The sequence below is a fragment of the Ramularia collo-cygni genome (genome assembly GCF_900074925.1).
Source record: "Ramularia collo-cygni strain URUG2 genome assembly, contig: RCC_scaffold10, whole genome shotgun sequence".
Lineage (NCBI taxonomy): Eukaryota > Fungi > Ascomycota > Dothideomycetes > Mycosphaerellales > Mycosphaerellaceae > Ramularia > Ramularia collo-cygni.
This window is the reverse complement of record NW_019716264.1, coordinates 1013117-1031380: the sequence shown is the minus strand read 5'-3', so window position 1 is coordinate 1031380 and position 18264 is coordinate 1013117. Positions and strand designations below refer to the sequence as shown.

Below are 18264 nucleotides of genomic sequence, written 5' to 3'. Positions count from 1 at the left end.
ATAGGTAGATAATAACCTCCATCCCGAGAAAAAGAAAGAGTCCCAGACTGCCTWCTATGCTACTTAAGAGCCAGTCAGTTCAAGAAAAAAAAAGTGCCCATTCCTCTAAGAAGTCGCTCTCTATAATCTCGTATCTTTAACTACTCACAGCGACCAATTCGTAAGCATAGTCGTGGATTCAGCTACGAGAAGAAGAAGAAAAAGAAGAAAAGTCTCGGGGTAAAATAAGAGGTTTCGCTATCCTATAACATTTTTTTTTTCTCTATCCTCTCCTCTTACTCTCGCTCTTACTCTCCGGAAATTTATATCCTTTAATACGTATACCTTCCTATTATTTTAATCCTAAGTGTTTAATAACAAATACGGGAGAGGGAGAGGAAGGGGAAGGGAGGCAGGAAAGGCTCTTCTCTTTTTTTTTTTTTGTATAAGCATAGGTACCTACTAACCTATTATTTAAATTCTCTCTTGCTCTCCCTCTCCGTGAAGTTACTTTCTCTTATCCCTAGAGCTTGCCGTTCCTATCCCGAGCTTTAATCATAAATACGAGAGAGAGAGAGAGGGGGAGGGAGAGAGGGAGGGAGGGGAGGCTCTTCTCTCGCATAAGTCTTTTTTTTTTTTTGCACAAGTACAGGTACATAAGAATTATCTGAAATCTCCGCCTCTCCCTCTCCGTAAAGTTACTTTCCTTCATCCCTAGAGTTTGCCATTCCGATCCCGAGCGTTGATTTTACTACGATGAGAGAGGGAGGGAAGACTCTTCAGGTCCTCTCTCCCTCTCTCCGTAAAGTTGCCTTCTTTTATCCTCAGAGCTTACCGTTCCAATCCCGAGCGTTGATTACACTACAACGAGAGAGGTAGGGAGGGAAGGCTCTTCAGGTAATCATTTAATTTCATTCATTCATTCATGCATGCATGCATTCTATCTAACAGCAACTCTCACCATTCATTCATTCATTCATTCATTCTGCCCAAACCAAACCAAACTCTCTAACTCACTCCTCCTCAGAATCAGCAATCTCAATCGGACTGTCGATTCTAGCCTCAGTCTTCTTCTCCTTGAGCTTCACCAATTTCATACCGCTACGACCATACTGCACCTCACAACCCTCAAAAGCCGCGGGAGTCTGCCGAAGAGCACAAGCATAGCTCTCAACATTGTACGCCACAATCTTGGAGTTGGCGGGCTTGAAATGCTGCAGACGCTGGAAGATTTCCGGAGGTGGGGAGTGAACGGGAGGGAAATCGTGACGGGGGTCGAAGAGGACCCAGTTGGATGGGAAATCGATATCGGGCTCGTCGACGTCGATTTGCTTGCTGTGTTTCTTGGAGGCGCCGCTGCGGGCGGCAGTGGCAAGTTTGTCTTGCTTCTTTTCGAAGATGGCTTTGCGGGCTTCTTCGAGTTCTTCTTGCAGACGCTTCAGGGTGCCGGTGGTGCGTTGGGTTGTTGAGTCCACGACGGGTTCGGGACGGCGAGCTGCTGCGGCGACGCGGGCGGCGGCTGGGCCTGGCTCCATGATTCCTATCAAACAGTTAGCTGATTGGTTCTCTTTGGAGTGCTGTGAAGGTGATGAGGAGGAGGAGGAGGGGAGACAAACCCATGGCAACGAAGTCGGCGTCAATCTGAGTCTTACCCATACCACGCTCCTCCCGGAAACTCTTGGGGCCTTGATACTTGTAAGTCATGCCGTCAATGCCCTCAAGGACAGGCTTCATGCGAGGCTTGGGTGCCGCGCGAGCTGTCTTCTTCTTCTTCGTCGGCGGGCTGGCCTTGGCCTTGATCTTGGGAGTGATTTTGTTGGGGAGTTTGACGGTGGCGGCTGCAGCAACGGGGATCTCGTCGCTGATATCGTCGTCGCCGAGAGAACGCTTACGCTTCTCGCCCGTGGTGGTGCTCGCGTCTTCTGCGTCGTTGGAAGCTGGCTGCTGCTGCTGCTCGTCGACGTCAATAGCAGCATTGGGAGCGCTGCCTTTGCGCGTACGCGTCTCCTTGAGAATGACAGGCTGGTCGTTAGGGTCAACGCCTGCACGACGCTTGCGAGGGACTTTTGCCTCGAGTGGTGCGTCTTCCTCACCACCCTCAGTTTCGAGAGATGGTTTGGTCGCCTCCTTCTCGGTTTTGAGAGATGCTTTAGTCTGCTTCTTCTCCGCCTTGAACTTCTGAAGAAGCTGTGGCGGTGGGACAGTGGCGCCCTCGGCGGAAACTGGATAGTAGCGGCCTTTACCGCGGTGCTGGAAGAACTGCTCGGGATGACTATCCCTGTGGGCCTTGCTGTAGAATTTCTGGCCTGCGCAAGACATGGTTGGTGAAGATATCTTGTGGGTTGTGACGTAGTCGTTGGTAAGGGTGTGAAGAAAGTGCGATCAACGCTGCTTCTTTCAAATGTTGTGATGGTATGGCGTAAGATTGTACGGTGTAAGAAAGTGGTATGTGGTCTGAGGGGAAAGGAAAGAAAGAGAAGCGAGTCGAAAAGAGGTCATGTAGGTTGGAGCTCGAAAAAAAAAAAACCTGACAATAGGAAGTGGATGCCGTTTTTATCCTGATTGTGGTGGTGGGTGGAGTAGAATTTGGAGTGAATGAAGCCGGCGAACCTGACATTTGGATACGGTAGAATAGGAAGGGTGTCATCAATTTGAATGTGATGAAGAGTATAGACCTCGAGCTTTGGATATAGCCGAGCGAAATGGTACTGACCTTACACGAGGAAAATGTTATAATGCATGTGTTCCATGCCGTGAGCGTTTCTTAAGCCTGTGACAGCTTGCCATGACCATGACCATCTGGTGGAAAACAAAGACACCTTCTCCAATCCACCTCCTCAACCACGTCATCCAGAGAGAGAACTCGTTCAAGCGATTACAAGCTGTAACAGTGTAGAGCCTCGCCACGTCCTTCTCGAAAGAACTCCATCCGCAGCGCAGGCAAGGCGGACCAAAGACGCGGATGCGCGTCCTCGACTGTGCCTGTACGCTTTCTCCCACTCTGACGCTTTCTATTGCCATGTATCGTATCAGATGGTATAAATAACCAACGGATCATAGGACAGAATCTAGTTATGAGACCAGGCGATGGTCGTGCGCACTGATATTTCGTGTAGAATGAAGGATATAGCATCCAAAGCCTCAGTCTGTCTGTCGAGTCCAGAGCAATTTCATGGAGGAGGAGGATACCTTACGGCATTCGCAGATTCTGCCAAGGATGGCAACGTCTTCCAGTACGCGTTCCGATTGCTTCCCAAGCTATGCGTGGATGCTTTCCAAGTTATGCGTGATCCTTCGTAGGGCGGATTCTGTAGGGATGACAACCCTTCCTCTTCGATCATCTCTCCGCTTCACCCTGTCTGTACGTGGAATGGAGGCGATTTGGAACGCATACCACTCCTCGCATCCAATACAGATCTACACCACCTCTCCTACACCTTCTCGCTGACCCAAATGGCACCTCTGCAACCCGCCCGGATGACACCCGTCAACAACTCATACGGTTTGGCCTCTTTGGCATCATTCTCCACCGCATGATCCAAATGCTCCAACTCCTCATCCCGAATCCTCCGAATATCCCCAATCAACACCCTCAATTCCTCTCCCAGCTCCTCTCCCCGTGCCTCACAATCCCTCGCCCACGCCAACAACTCTCGGACCTGCTCATTATAATGCCCTCCAATCTCCGTCTCCACGGCTTCCGTACACGCCATCGCGGCTTCCCTCCCCATGGCGCCCGTCGCCCACCCCAAAGCCGTGGCCGCCGCGTGCCAGACGGGATACATGGCCGTGGGACGAATGCGATGTTTGGCGAGGAGGGCGTTGAATTTGGTGAAATGGCCGGCTTCTTGATCGTACATGTGCTTCATCAGTGGGCGGAGATGTGGGTGGGCTTTGGTGATGGGAGGGGTTTGGGAGGTGTAGATTAATGTTGCTGCCAATTCCCCGGCGTGGTTGACTCGGAGTGCTGCGTCGAGGTATTTCTTTTGGGCGGCTGTTAGGGGTTTTGTTCGTGAGGGTTGGGAGGTTTGGAGATTGGAAGGGATCTTTTCATCTTGATTATTGTGTCTTGGACTGGTGGAGAATGTTCTGTTGCTTGGGATGGAGGATCCAAGTGCTGCTGCTGCTGCTGCTCGATGGCGGGCTTGCAATTGAAAGGCCAGGGGGGTGAGGCGGGTTTTGAGAGGGAGTGCAGGAGGATGCATGATTATTGAGCAGTTGTGTATATTACTATGCGGCATGCAGTGGATGTTGATGTGGTGTAGCGTTGCAACGGGAGAGTGCATGAAATCGGTGGCAAGCCTGTTCCTTTCTTGCCCGGGTAGCTTTCTTTCTTTGGAGGTTCATGGGGGACTCGACGTCACGACTTGGACATTATCATCATGTTACCTCCTACATCGTTGTTACTTTCACCTTTCTTGTTCTTATTCTTACATCATCAGAGTTATACACTTCAAAATCTGTCCGAAATTGTGATTGAGAGGATTATTCCCAAGTATTGTCGGATTATTGTGGAAAAAAAGATGGTTTGTTCCCATGTGGTTCCGTGGTCCAGTTTCAAGCTTATTATTGCGTCCTCAAATCCATGAAATATTTCAAGCGAAATCCTGCAAATCATTCACCCGTCACCCTTGCAACCCCCGTGATTCTCAAGCGCGTTCCACCGACATCGACCTCATAGTCAATTCGGCCTCAACACGCTCACGTCCACCACACTACCACCCATACACCCTCCCTTTCCCCCCACCAACATGTCGGACCTCGACAACGAACTGCTCGGCCTCGTCGACGATGACAGCGAAAGCGATTCCGAAGCCGACCAGGCCGACCAATTCGACGAGCCAACGCCCATGAGGCGTGATGCCAGCCCGGATGTCAAGGTCAAGGAGAAGAAGCGAGACGATGCTCCCGCCAAGTCGCTGCGAGGAGTGGCGCAAAAGGTCACGGCGCGCGGGCGGAAAAAGCGCAAGCAAGAAGAAAGTGAGGATGAAGGTGAAGCGTAAGTTAAGAAATCAATCATTCAATCAGTCAAGCAAGCAATCCCCTCTTCCCCTTCATCCGCTGACACCACCCCCAGCTCATCCTCGCCCGCGCAATCACCCGCCTCGGCCATGATGGACAACGAACACGACGATGCTCCCCACGAGGATGCAGAGGACGACGACCAACCCCTCTTCCCCCTCGAGGGCAAATTCACCTCGCACGCCGACCGCGACCGAATCCTCGCCCTCCCCGAAATCGAGCGCGAGGAGATTCTGGCCGAACGCGCGACGCAGATGACCCGCCGAAATCAAGATCTCGTGCTGAAAAAGGCCCTCGCTGCGTCTGCTTCGGGAGACGTGGCGGCGAAGAAGAAGCGCAAAGCCGACGCCGCCGAGCTGGAAGACAGCAACAAGCGCAGCACCCGGCCCAAGACGGACAAACGCGCGGCCGCTCTTGACAACCTCAAGCGTGCACGAGAGCAGAAGGGGGCAGAGAGAGACCGCAGGGATGCCGGGCGCTCTCGGAGGGAAGAACGAGCATCTCGCTCGCCCTCCCGAGACGCAGACAGTGAGAGTGAGCGGGTGGAATGGGCGGAAGCGAAGGCGGACCGACAGAAAGGAGCAGATCGTGATGAAGCGCCGGCCGAGCTGCGAGACTTTGAGCGCTGCAGAGTCGGCCGCTCCAACTTCGCAAAGGTCTGCTTCTATCCGCGCTTCGAGGAGGCCATCCGGGGCTGCTTTGCCCGCGTGAGCATTGGATTGAACCGCGGAACCGGACAGAATCAATACCGCATGACGCAGATTCTGGGTGAGTCCTGCTCATCTCCCGATCAGTCCTCCCACCATGCTAACATTTTCTCCAGACTTCACCGAAGGCAGTCCCTATCAGATGGAAATGGCCAATGGGAAGCGTTTCACCACCGACCAGTACGCCATTGTAGCACACGGCAGTGCAGAGAAGCCGTGGCCCTTTCATGCATGCTCGGATGGAAAGTTCACCGACGATGAGTTCCGTCGCTTCATCGACACCCTGGGCAAGGAGAACATCCGCCCGTCATCGCGGAAAGAGCTGGCCAACAWKKTYWAMKRMWWMSRCGACCWCCKMRATCWACACTTCACCGAGGAGACTCTACAACAAAAGTTTGCCAAACAACGCGCCATGGAGTTGAAGTACGACCCGGTTCACGCCGCGCGCCAGAAGCGCAAGGACATTAACCTGCGACGGGAGGAAGCCATGACGAATGGAGACGACGAGGAGATTGCGAGATGCGACGCCGAGCTCGAAGCATTGAACAATGCCGCTGCGAATGGTACAACAAAACCAAAGTCCGCATCAGTCGCTCCCGCCAAAGCCTTGACACAACACGAGCGTCTGGCACAACTCAACCAAACCAACCGCAGTAAGAACCAACAGGAAGTGCGCAAAGCGCTGCTGGAGGAACGCAAGAAGCTGGAACGCGAGAGGATGGCGATGCGAGAGAAGAAGGCTCTCGCAGAAAAGGCGGGGATGGAGGCGGGCGTCAAGGCCAAGCACGATCTACAGAAGAGTGCCATGAAGGACATGTTTGGCGAGGGCGATACCGATGGGAGTCGAGCGGGCACTCCAGCGCTGGGTACCACCACCACTACTACTCCCAAGAAGACTGGTGCCGCGGCGGGTCTAGCGGTGAGGAAGGGACCGGTGGGCGCGTTGAAAGTCAAGGATCTGGATGATGATGTGATTGGTAGTCTCGATTTGGGCATTGATGAGATTGAGATTTGAGATGATCGAAAGGCAAGGCAAGGCAGGATGATGATCGAGAGGCGTGCTGATGATGATCGAAGGCATGTTGATCTGAAGATCGAAGGCATATTGATCTGAAGATCGAAAGGCGTGTTGCTTGATTGATGATGCCCGATGCATCGAGGAGATCTTCTCTCGACAAACACCGATATAGGAGAGCATGATGAGTCTTTCTCGGCTATCGAGTATCTTTTTTTTGTTTCTGTCTCGATTGAGCAAGATGAGACGTCTATGATACTTTCTTTTCCTTTTCCTCGATAAACACCGATCGATAATAAGGTATTGTAGGAGAGCATGATGTCGGGAGTCTTTCTCGGCTACCAAGTAATCTTTTTCTTTTTCTGTCTCGATTGAGCAAATTCAAATGTCCATGATACTTTCTTTTCCTTTTCCTCGACAAACATCGATCGATAATGACAAGGTATAGGAGAGCATGATGAGCCTTTCTTGGCTACCAAGTAATCTTTTTCTTTTTCTGTCTCGATTGAGCAAGTCCAAATGTCCATGATACTTTCTTTTCTTTTCCTCGACAAACCCCGATCGATGGGGGAGATGGAGGAGCTGTCAAGCCCAGCTCAGCTCATGGTTTTGGTTTTGGTCTCGGTCTTGAGCAAAGATGGGTTTCCTTTTGAGCAAGCTTTTCCCCGATCCACTCCAATCCATTACAACCCGATCCATGACTTGCGAGTAAGTTTCTTCTTTCTTTCTTTCCTTCCTTCGTTCTGTGAGAATATTCGACGAGAGAATTCTATAATATTCCACTTAGTTAGTTAACCTGGTTATACCATCGGCATCGGAATCGGCATCGAAATCGAAATCGGCATCGGTGACGGCGACGGCGACGGCGATGCCGTTGGTATGGTACGGTTGTCCCCTTTGAGATGGTGCATGTATGTATGCGTGGTTTTGCATGGTTGGTGCATTTTTGATAGCATGGTAATGGTAATGGTAGTGTACCTCGAGTATGATACGTACGTAAGACTAGCCCCTAGCGTCTGTTGCTCTTTTGGGAGATTCTTGGTTTTTTGGTTGTTTGCAATTTTCTCACGTGGTTCGTCCGTCTGGAAATTGTCATCCCAAAGACGGAAAGTGTTGATGAGTTTGGAAGACGAGAGGTTGGATGAATAGATGGATTGGATGAATTGCCATGGTCCTCGTTGGTTGAACTGTGAGCTACACAGCCTACCTATCTCCGGGGATCGTACCTTGGGATTATTTTTCCCACGTGTTTCGTTTCGTCTGAAGATTGTCTCGTTTCGGAAGACTCTAGAGAGGAAGCGGACGAGAGAGGAGTTGGGTGAATGAATTGACATGGTCCTCGTTGGTTGAACTGCTAGCTACACAGCCTGATCTCGGGGGGCAGGATACTTTGGGTTCTTCCTCACGTGGTTCGTCTGTCCGGAGATTGTTTCGATTTCCGAGGACGGACTAGAGAGGAGTAGTTCAGAAGTYGAAAGAGGGAAGAGAGAGAGAGGAGACGAATAAAATAGAATGAAATGGAATGAAATATGAATTGCCGGCTTTCTTGTTGGTTAGATCGGATGGAACGGAACTGAATTGTATAGCCTTGGCTCRGGTACTTTATCCTTCGGGAATCTCACGTGGTCCTCTCGGAGATTTATCCAGAAGAAGGAGAGAGTTGAGTTGGCAGACGAGAGAGAGGTTGGATGAATGGATTGCCAGCTTACTTATTCGTCGGCACGTTGTGTGGCGTTGAAGAGCCGGAGGGGAAAGGTACCCCTTTTCTTCTTCTCGGCATATGAGGCTTGGCGGGGAGGTTAGCCCGGATGTGGAAAGATGGAAATGTTACTACTGGGGTTGATATAGGGGTTGGTATGGGGATTGGTATGGGGGTTGGCTTTTACTATACCTCAGGTTGGCACTTTTGACGAACAGAGGTACTGCGATGGTGGCGAACTGTGGTACTCACTTCTGGTATGGACGTAGTTGGATGAAGTGGATATTTCCTCTATCCGGCAACGAWTGTCGAGGGAGGGAAAAGTTTGGGTGTCCTCAAAGTAAGTGTAAGTAAGTAAGACGAGGCGAGGCGAGGCATCTGGCCAGATATTTGTCTTTCCAGATGAACAACATTCTCACATTCATTCTCGCTTTCAATTCCCATTCCCATTCTCACGCTCATTTATCAAATGTATACATATACACGCATATATACTCCCCTCTCAAACATCCATGTCGTTCCTTCTCTCTCGGATTCCATAACCATCACTCTCCCTCCCTCCTCACCTAAGAAATATATAACGCCAACACAGGGAGACAGAAAAGCAACAATACAGAAATCCAAACTATGCCCCCTCCTATTCCYTTCTATCTCCAGAGAAGACATTCTTCGAGGGTTTTTGCTTCGCTAGGGGTTTATCCTCCTACTTCTCCAATTCCTCTTCCTTCGATTCCTGCTGCTACAAATACGAATATATCAACCGGTGAAGGAGAGGATAGGAGAAGCAGTAGTAAGGATTGGGAATGGGGATTTTTGGACAGGTTTTTGCGGGCGAGTATTTCTCACCCTGATTCCTTTTCCGACGAGGAGGAGGACGGTGAGGGGGTGGATGGGAAAGAGGACATGGATGGGGCAGAGAGGATAGAGGGGTATCAAGGAGAAGCAGAAGGGGAAGAAGAGGAAGAAGGAGAAGGGGAATGGAAACGGGAATTTCTCAATGAAATTATAAGACAAGAAGAAATCTTGGGAGAGGAATCGATATCACCTTCAAGCCACCTTCCACCATCAATAACAGCAATATCAACAACGACAGCAACGACAGACCAAATACAAGCACAAAAATCAGCAATATCAACGACATTACCACCGCCACCACCATCCACGGATCCAATACAACAACATCAAGGACAAGAATCCACACCCCAAATCCAACAACAGCAACAACCACGAAAACAATCAACAAAAACAACCCTCTACCTGCCCCGCCCGAAATTAAATTGTCAACCCAGACGCCATTCTYCCGAGGATCATATCTCCTCTAGTCCTTCTGCCTCTTACTTTCCCTCGACCACTACCACCTCCTCAACAACAATAACGAGCAAAACGACGATAACGGAAGAAGAATCTCCTTTTTCCTCTTCTCTAGTAGGAGGAAGAAAAGATTCGGTTCGAGCTGCGCGGTCTGATTCGGGGATTTGTGGGTCGGGGATGTATTTACCTTCTTCTTCATCTTCGTTGGAATCATGATTATCTTCTTCTTCTTATTCTTTGGGATGGGGGGTGTTTTTTTTTTTTGGTTCTTCTTGTTCGTGTCTTGTTCTTTATCAGTAGAGGGGATGGAGAGGAGATGATAGGAGAGGAAATGAACAATATCCACGTTAGTATCAAAATCGACGACATATTGACAGACATCCAACGTCGGTATTGGTATCAATATCAATATCAATATCCGCGCTAGCATCAACGTCGAGGGAAGATATAGAACTTTGAAGAGAGAGGGAAAGGAACATTCTTTACGAGAAGAGGACGACGACTACTTCGACGACTGCTTGGATATCTCTTCCCAGAAAAGGGCTGCTACGACGGGGGGAGGAGATTGAAAGGGATTAGGGAACGGGGAATAGTTGTGTTTCCTCCCGTTTCCTTCCTTTCTCTCTCTCTTCTTTTCTTAGTCTTACTAAACTTGGACTTGAGATCTAAGACTTTCTTCCTGTCGGAAGCACATAAAGAGATACGTCTATAGATGTTAGATGTTAGATGTTAGATATTGGATGTTCGATGTTAGACATTAGATGTTCGATGTTAGACATTAGATGTTCGATGTTAGATGTTGGATGTTGGATGTTAGATGTTAGATGTTTGGATGTTAGAAGGAAGGGAAGCCCGAGACGAGACGACAAGGAGGAGAAAGGCGAGACGAAGGAAAGGAAAGAAAGGAAAGGAAAAGGAAAGAAAAGGAAGGAAGGGTGAAAAAGGGGTTTGGAGAGGGGGGCCGAAAAATGGCAATGGAATGCAACTGTAATATGTAGTTACATTCAAAGAGATGGGGATTGGTTGGCTTTACTTAATTACATATCGTAGCTCTTTTTTGAATGGATGGGATTGGGGATTTTTCTTTTCGCCCGTTGCTTTTTTGTTTTTGTTCGCTTTTTCGTTGGATTTTTTCCTTGGGTTGGGTGGGATGGGAAGAGGCAGGTCGAGTCGAGCAGAGCATTGAAGATGGAATCGCCAATGCTGTGAATCTTGCTAGCAAGTTTGGTGAGAGTTCCACATGTAAAAGCCCATCTCACCTGACTTACAGTACTCATCTCATCGCACCTAACTTACAGCACTCGTCCCACCCAACATATAGCACTCCGCTTGGATACCAGGAGTGTATATAGGAACATGGAATTCTCCGCATTGGATGTCAAAACTCCTCTATCCTGCAGCTATAATGCAGAAGACTAGGTTCAAGCAAAGTGGAAGCCTCACACCCAAACACCGCTTCCACTACCTTATAACGCCTCCGAGCAACAAGAATCCCTATTCGTACCTGTACTGCTTCTGGCTCTCGCTGCCCTCTTTGATGAGATGTGAATGATTTGATAGATTCATATTCGAGTCGATTCATTCAGTCTGGAGTCCCAGCATCTGCGCTCGTGATCGACGTTGAGACAAGGATGCTGACGGAGCTTCACTCTTTATCCATCTCACCTCGCCGTGTTCATCGCGCTGCCATCGGCATTCCGGGGATCATCACGACGCATGATGCTCTCCACAGGACCCAGCAGACGCTGGAATCCGTCCTTGCCAAGCGTCGCGACCTTGACCTCAGTTTTGCTCAACACGCTCGCCGCACGGGGCTTGTCGTCCAGCAATGCCAGCTCACCAAAGTAGTCACCAACCTTGTATTGCTTCAACGGCCGGTCCTCGCGACCTCGCTTGATGGCTTCCGCCTCACCACATTCGAGAATGTAGAATTTGTCGCCAACATCTCCCTCCCGGATGATAGTGCTACCAGCTGGGTATTTGTGAGTCTCAAGAGCGTCGGCAATCTTGCTGCGCTCGTATGGTGTCAGGGAGGAGAAGAGCTGCACCTCTTCGAGGAAGGACTCGTACATGCGACGGCGCTGAAAGGCGGAGTCCATTAGAATGCGGCGGAAAGTCACGCGGTCGAGCTGCCAGAGAATGCTGGGCTCTGTGCTAACAACCGTTGCGGCACGAGGTGCATTGTACATGAGGGCCAGTTCGCCAAATGAGCTGCCCGGTCCGGGGGAAGCCACTTTGTTGCCCATGCCATTTGCACCATGCTCCACCTTGCCGGTCTTGGAGACGTAAATGTCGAAACTACCCGACTCCACAATGTAGAAGTAATCGCCAGCATCTCCTTGCACAATCACCCGCACGTCCTTGGCGGGAACTTTCTTCTCTTGGAGAGCGCCAAGCACCTGCGCCGACTGATCATCGTCGAGGTGTGAGAAGAGGAAGTTGTGTGCGACGGCTTCGCGCAGTCGGGAGATTTGATCCTGCGTCTTGGGGTATTGCGGTGCCTTCCATGTCTGGTCGTCGGCGCCGGCGGGAGCCAATGACTCTGCAGAGACAGAGGTGCGGCGGTTCATGTTGTAATTGCTGGGAAAGGACTGCATGTGGGTATGGTCCATGGCGCCGGCGGTGGCCGCGGCGGAAGGATCTCCGGAGCGAGTTGCAATGCCTGAACCTGAACCTAAGCCTGAACCTGCACCAAAGCCAAAGTTGCCAAAGTTGCCAAATGTGTTGTTGTCGGTGTTGTTGTCGGTGGTGATGTTGCTGGGGACGGCGGCGGGAGCTCTTGGAGACGGGGAGGAGGGGTCGCGGATGTGGGGAGCGAAGTTGGCAGCGGTGGGGGAAGCAAAGTCGTGCTCTTCCTCTTCCGCAACGGAATGCATGGCGCCGGCAGTCAGGCCAGGTGCGTTTGACGTTGTACCAAAGGGATTGTTCCCAGGGAAGCTGCTCTCAGCGATTCCCGGCTGCGTGGAATGCCGCTGGCCCAGTAGGAATTCGGCGCGCTGCGACTCCAGACGACGCTGGAAGAAGTTGGCGCAGAACTGGAGAATGTCCTTGGGCGCGTTCTTGAGCACTTCCCGGTTGAGCGTGCCGATCTCGTTGGTGTAATCGCTCGGCAGCGACATGCTCTGCGGATGGCTGATGTCGTGTTTCGCGTGAGGAGGGATGGTTAGTCTCGCAAGTCAGGTATGCAGATGCAGATGCAGGGCAGGGTGCGCGGTTGCAGCGCCCGCAAATTGTGGAGCTGCCTTGACGTAGGGTGATGAGTCGTGTACCAGCAGTCTGTCGTCGCCGTCGTACCGGGAGAGTCGTGTCGCACGGCAATGAGAGGGAACCTAGATGTCGTAGGAGGCCGCTTGGTGGTAGGATGGATCTGAAGGAATGCTGACCGAAGGATTGACGAAAGATTGATGCTTGTTCACTATACAAATGTGCGACTTGCTTTGGATGTCAGACGATCGGAGCTCCAAGCGGAACGAAGCGACGACGTGGGGAAAGCTAGTTCTAGTTTGAGTGAATGCCAAGGATAACGGGGGGTAGCGACGAGATATTGACCTGATCATTGATGACATTTAATATTGATGCTTCGGGTGAATTCTACCAAGGGCGACCTTGCGCTGATGATCAGGACATTGCACGATATATACCGTTCGAGAACATCGTTCATTCTGAGCTGGTTTGATCACGAAATAGTATACACATAAAGGTCGACACCTTCTTTRTCCCATCACATGGACCACGCTTCGCCCTTGTCGACATGGCTAATAAAGAGCTGTGTGTTTTTCGACGGAGCTATGCCCGATGGCTCGTGCCACGATTCTTGTGATAGTCAGAACTTAGGAGGCTTTTCGAGAGGCGCTCCACGAGTCAATGCAAAAACAACCACATCATTCGGCAGGGGTTAACGCTATAGAGTATGGAGCATCTTCTCACCCTGGAGTACCGTCCATTGTTTGTTTTGACTCGTGCGAGCACTTCCGTGAGAGATGGCTGCTACGAGCCTCTCGACTGATGTGATAGCAAAGCAGCAGCGAGCAGTTCATGTGATTCAGGTCGCCGGAGGGGCTTGCCGGCGTGGTAAAACGCTGTATGTCGCAAATGACCAGCTCGCGGATATTATCATTCTCGCCATGTCTCCCATTGCCACATCTGCTTGATGCTCTGGTCGAGCTTGGGCTTCTTAAAGATTGAAGCGTTGCGTTACGGATCGCGCCTTTTCTTGGACTTAGATGATGCTGTCACTGGGGTCAATGGACTGCACAGGCATCCCCATGGCTGGTAGGCTCCTCCAACATGGCGCAGAGGGGCCATGACTGAAGCCAACCCGTCGACCATCTATCTAATTTGTCGTAGGCAACCTCCGATGGTACTGTAGGAGTCATATCTTTCCAGCGACCGAAGCCTTTGCCCTGGTCTCCGACACTGTCGCTTCGTACCTTTCTCGATCAAGTCAAGTCATGAGATCTTACCAGTTCGTTGGTCCAGGAATCCATGCTCAGGAATGCTGTACGCAATGTATAAAATCCGCCTCCAGGAGAGGGAGTGTCTTTTCAGATCTTCGTCATTGTATGTCAACAACGGCCTGCTCGCATGTTCGGCACGCGGTCCATCGTGTCCGCGGTGAAAGCAACAACGGTTTTGCTTCTCCCCGCTTTGATACGGACAGTGTCTGGCACATGATGCATACCCAATCCAATCCCGACCACCGAGATGAATGGAGTGGAATTGGCCTAGATTCGCAATGCCAATGCCGCGCGAGACGCCTCAATAACGGGATCATCTGTCTTGCATGCTGGCCCCTGGAGATTCCGGTCTTGAATCAAGGACGAACTTCCCAAGCAGCAAGAAGTCTACGCGAGCGAGCTCCACAGCGGCCAGCACGGGAACGTCGGCGTGAGTTTGCGTCAAGCTCCAGCCATTCCTTTTCCACGAAGCTTTGTGCTGTGCTGTGCTGTGCTGTGCTCGCTCGTGTGTGCGGTGTAACGACACCTCAGTATTCTCTCCCTCAACACTTCTTGTTGACACTCCTCCAGTTCGTTCTCCCTCTCCAATAACTAATATCCGCATCGCATCTGCGCAAACTCCGAAGAAGACGACGAAAGCCCTCGGCTTCACTTCGCCGAATTCGTATCTCCCCCCGCTAACCGCGCCAGCCTCGCCGCGCAAGATCCTGGACCTCTCTTATTAACCTACATCTCTCAATCGCCGCACGTCATTTTCACTGCGTTTGTTTGCCCTTGTGATACCTACAACCATGGGATCGTTCAACTTTCGCTGGTACGTTATTCCCAATCACTTCCACCAACCCACATCGCGTCAGAAACAAACTCGTTGAAGTCCTCTCAACGCGTTCAAAGCAAGCACATCTGCTGCCATTCCGCACCGTCGCAGCTAGACGGCATAACCACGGGACCAAAGTCACGAGCGGTGAACAACCACTGACGGAGTTGCGATAACTAGGGAGCATCCAGCCAAGGACGTGCACGTAACCGGCACATTCGACAATTGGACCAAGAGCGTCGAACTGAAGAAGGACGACACTGGTTTCGAGAAGCTCGTAACTCTGCCACCGACCACCGAGAAGATTCTTTACAAATGTGAGCGCCACGTCCCAGGTCAATGCGCGCGAACCCTACGTCACGCGCGCGCACAGCAGCAAACGTTACATGTACTGACCTTGATTCTTCTTCAACAGTCGTCGTTGACGGAACTTGGATCCACGATCACACCGGCAAGACGGAGACCGATCACGAAGGCAACATTAATAACGTCCTCTACCCCGAAGATCTCGTCCCAGAAAACTCAATGGAGCATACCACATCTTCAGTCGCGCCAGGCGCAACAACCACCGAGCTCGCAGGATCGGTTCCTTTGGAGGAATCGTCACTTCCTGGCGCCTTCCCCGAGACCCCTGCGGCGGACTTGTCAAGCAATGATGCTCAGAAGGATGGTCTGTCGAATGCCGGCGCCTCCGCAGGGGAGACGATTTCAAACGCTGGAACAGCAGCTGCTGCTGGAGTCGCCTCTGCTTTCGCAGCTGGTGCAGCCGCGTTGGGAATGGGTCAAGCAGCGAGTGACAGCAACAACAAGAAGGAAGCAGAAGAGTCTGTAATGTCTGTCAACCCGATCCCAGCTTCACAAGGCACCGGAAACCCGATCACCCTTGCGCCTGGCGAAAAGGTTCCCGAGGCGTCGACCATCCACTCCAACACAATCTCATCCACGGTTCGCGACGATCCCGAGTTGGTGAAGAACGACACAGAAAAGGCGTTTGGCGTTGCTCCCATCCCTGCCACGGGCGGTGTCGGCAACCCCATCACATTGGCGCCTGGCGAGAAGGTTCCAGAAACGAGCACCATCACGTCAAGCACTCTTGACAGCCACGTCAAGCTGGATAAGGCGTCGTACGAGAAGAGTGACTCTGGTGCACCCGTGCTTCCAGCTGTTCTGTCGCCACAGAGCGAGCGTGAAGCTGAAGGTGCTGCAATCTTCACCGGACTTGGCCCACAGACCACAAACATGATTCCAGAGTCCAGCATGGGCATGGGCGCAGATGTCCCACCATCAGTTGACGGAGCCGGCGCTACCATCTCTTCTGTTGGCGCGAACAGCACTACCAACGAGCTCGCAGGCAAGCAGCCAATCTTGCAACGAGGTGTTCCAGAAGTGGTCTCTGAAAGCCAGCACGAGGCTCACGTCGCTCCAGAGGCGTCTGCAAACCCAGAAGCTGTACAGGAGAAGAAGGAGATGGAGAATGAGCTGAAGTCGAAGGTTCCTGAAGAGGAGGCCAGCACGGAGGTGAAGGGCATTGACGGTGTTCCATCGGTTGTGACTACCAGCCAGCAAAAGGCACACGTTGATCCCGAAGCGGCTGCGAACCCAGAAGCTGTGCAAGAGAAGAACGAGGTGGAGAATRAGCTCAAGTCCAAGGTTCCCGAAGAGGAGTCCGGCACTGCCTCTTCCAACGGTGGTATCAGCACCGGCGGTATTGCTGCCGCTGTAACTGGTGGTCTTGCTGCTGCTGGTGCCGCTGCCGCTGGTGCCGCCCTCACCCTCAACCAGAAAGTCAAGGAGACCACCGGTACTGATGCTGTTGCTGCTCTGCCAGAGACCACGCAGAACAGCATTCATGATGCTAACAAATCTTCGGATGCTGGTGCGACTGTCGATTCTGCTGTCCCAGCCGAGGCTGCCAGTGCTGTCCCGTCTGAGGTCAAGGAATCTCAGAAGGAGGCCCACGTTGCGCCCGAAGCGTCTGCCAATCCGGAGGCTGTGACCGAGAAGAGCGAGGTTGAGAAGGAGTTGCTTGCAAAGGTGCCGACTGCACAGGAGTCTGGTGAGCCTGCACCGACCGCCACGGCTGCCACATCTACAACAGCCCCAGTCGCTGCCGCCAGACCTCAAACTTCCTCCTCCGGTGCGCCTCAGCTCGCTGATCCAGTCGGTGCTGGACTTGCTCCCATCACAATGGACGAGAAGTCTGCCCTCAACGCCTCCGCAGCTTCTCCGGCGCAAGTCGGTGGATCTGTTCAGAGTCGGGATGTAAGCCCAATGACAAAGACGGACACCACAAAGCCGGATACCACGACGCAGACTGCGCCTGTAGTCACATCTGGCGTTACTTCTACCGAGGTTCCAGCTGTGACGTCTGGGGCTCCAGTTGGAACCCCACGCAAGCACCAGAGCTCGCCCTCGACCAGCACGCCAACGTCGAACAAGCGAAACTCAATCTACGAAAGACTGAAGGGTTCTCCCAGCACAGGCGACTCTCCCAAGCCTGGCAGCGACAAGGAGAAGAAGAAGGGCCTGTTCAGCAGGATCAAGGAGAAGCTCAAGAACTAGTCTGATTCTCTTCCCTCTCTTCTCCTTTTTGCTGTCTTTGCGTTGCTGACGATACCACTACGTTAGTTTTTATCGAATGAGCTGTGGCAGAGTGAGATCAGACACACACGACAGCCCTGAATTGGAAGCGAAGCCTGTCCTGGTCATAATTGTGGATGAGCCTACTAGTCCGGAGAGAACCAGCGAAGAAATGGAAATGGCGGCCGAAAGGACCATGTTGTCTTCTCTACACCGCTACTCCTCATCGTTTGCTCTCCTCCCGGTGGTCTCTTCTATGCCGCCGAGGTTATCGTTGGACTTTAAGCCCGACGACGACCATCGATGGAGTGGTAGAACCTCCTTCCCCGACCTACTCAAGCTTAATGCGAAGCCTCCGCCTGTGTGAGAGCATGTTTGTGGATGCTGAATATTGGAGAGGATCTTGTTTTTTTGCAGATGCGTCCTTTTTTCTTCTTCTTTTACCGGGTGACGATGGGCTTTTTTGGGCGACGTTTCGATACCACTTTGCGTGTCTTGCTTGTAATGATTTGTGAGGAATCGGCTATGATATGATATGTGAATGTCTAACTCTCAATAATGCCCTTGCCTTGACTTGCCCTTGGTTCCAAACTTGAATGGCGATGTGTTGGCTGATGTCGAATAGGGTCTTTCGATTCTCGAAGGGCGACATATTCTTGAATGGTGACATGCTGGCT

The 18264-nt window shown here is 51.7% G+C and overlaps 5 protein-coding genes; 2 read left to right on the top strand and 3 right to left on the bottom strand.

The window, feature by feature from the left end:
* Positions 1 to 992: 992 nt before the first annotated feature.
* Positions 993 to 2298, bottom strand: RCC_06968 (uncharacterized protein; the record flags this gene model as incomplete). XM_023772228.1 has 2 exons in its annotated part: positions 993 to 1519; positions 1596 to 2298. The coding sequence occupies 2 exons, from the start codon at positions 2296 to 2298 to the stop codon at positions 993 to 995; spliced, it is 1230 nt and encodes a 409-aa protein (XP_023627996.1).
* A 1112-nt stretch (positions 2299 to 3410) lies between these two features.
* RCC_06967 (related to DMQ mono-oxygenase/Ubiquinone biosynthesis protein COQ7/CLK-1/CAT5) lies at positions 3411 to 4184 on the bottom strand (the record flags this gene model as incomplete). Its single annotated transcript, XM_023772227.1, has 1 exon — positions 3411 to 4184. The coding sequence occupies one exon, from the start codon at positions 4182 to 4184 to the stop codon at positions 3411 to 3413; it is 774 nt and encodes a 257-aa protein (XP_023627995.1).
* A 546-nt stretch (positions 4185 to 4730) lies between these two features.
* RCC_06966 (uncharacterized protein) lies at positions 4731 to 6723 on the top strand (the record flags this gene model as incomplete). XM_023772226.1 has 3 exons in its annotated part: positions 4731 to 4978; positions 5057 to 5769; positions 5825 to 6723. 3 exons carry the CDS (start codon positions 4731 to 4733, stop codon positions 6721 to 6723), a joined length of 1860 nt encoding a protein of 619 aa, XP_023627994.1.
* A 4671-nt stretch (positions 6724 to 11394) lies between these two features.
* On the bottom strand, positions 11395 to 12852 carry RCC_06965 (related to cAMP-dependent protein kinase regulatory subunit; the record flags this gene model as incomplete). The annotated part of the gene is made up of 1 exon (XM_023772225.1): positions 11395 to 12852. The coding sequence occupies one exon, from the start codon at positions 12850 to 12852 to the stop codon at positions 11395 to 11397; it is 1458 nt and encodes a 485-aa protein (XP_023627993.1).
* A 2129-nt stretch (positions 12853 to 14981) lies between these two features.
* Positions 14982 to 17569, top strand: RCC_06964 (uncharacterized protein; the record flags this gene model as incomplete). XM_023772224.1 has 3 exons in its annotated part: positions 14982 to 15004; positions 15188 to 15324; positions 15423 to 17569. 3 exons carry the CDS (start codon positions 14982 to 14984, stop codon positions 17567 to 17569), a joined length of 2307 nt encoding a protein of 768 aa, XP_023627992.1.
* Positions 17570 to 18264: the final 695 nt, after the last annotated feature.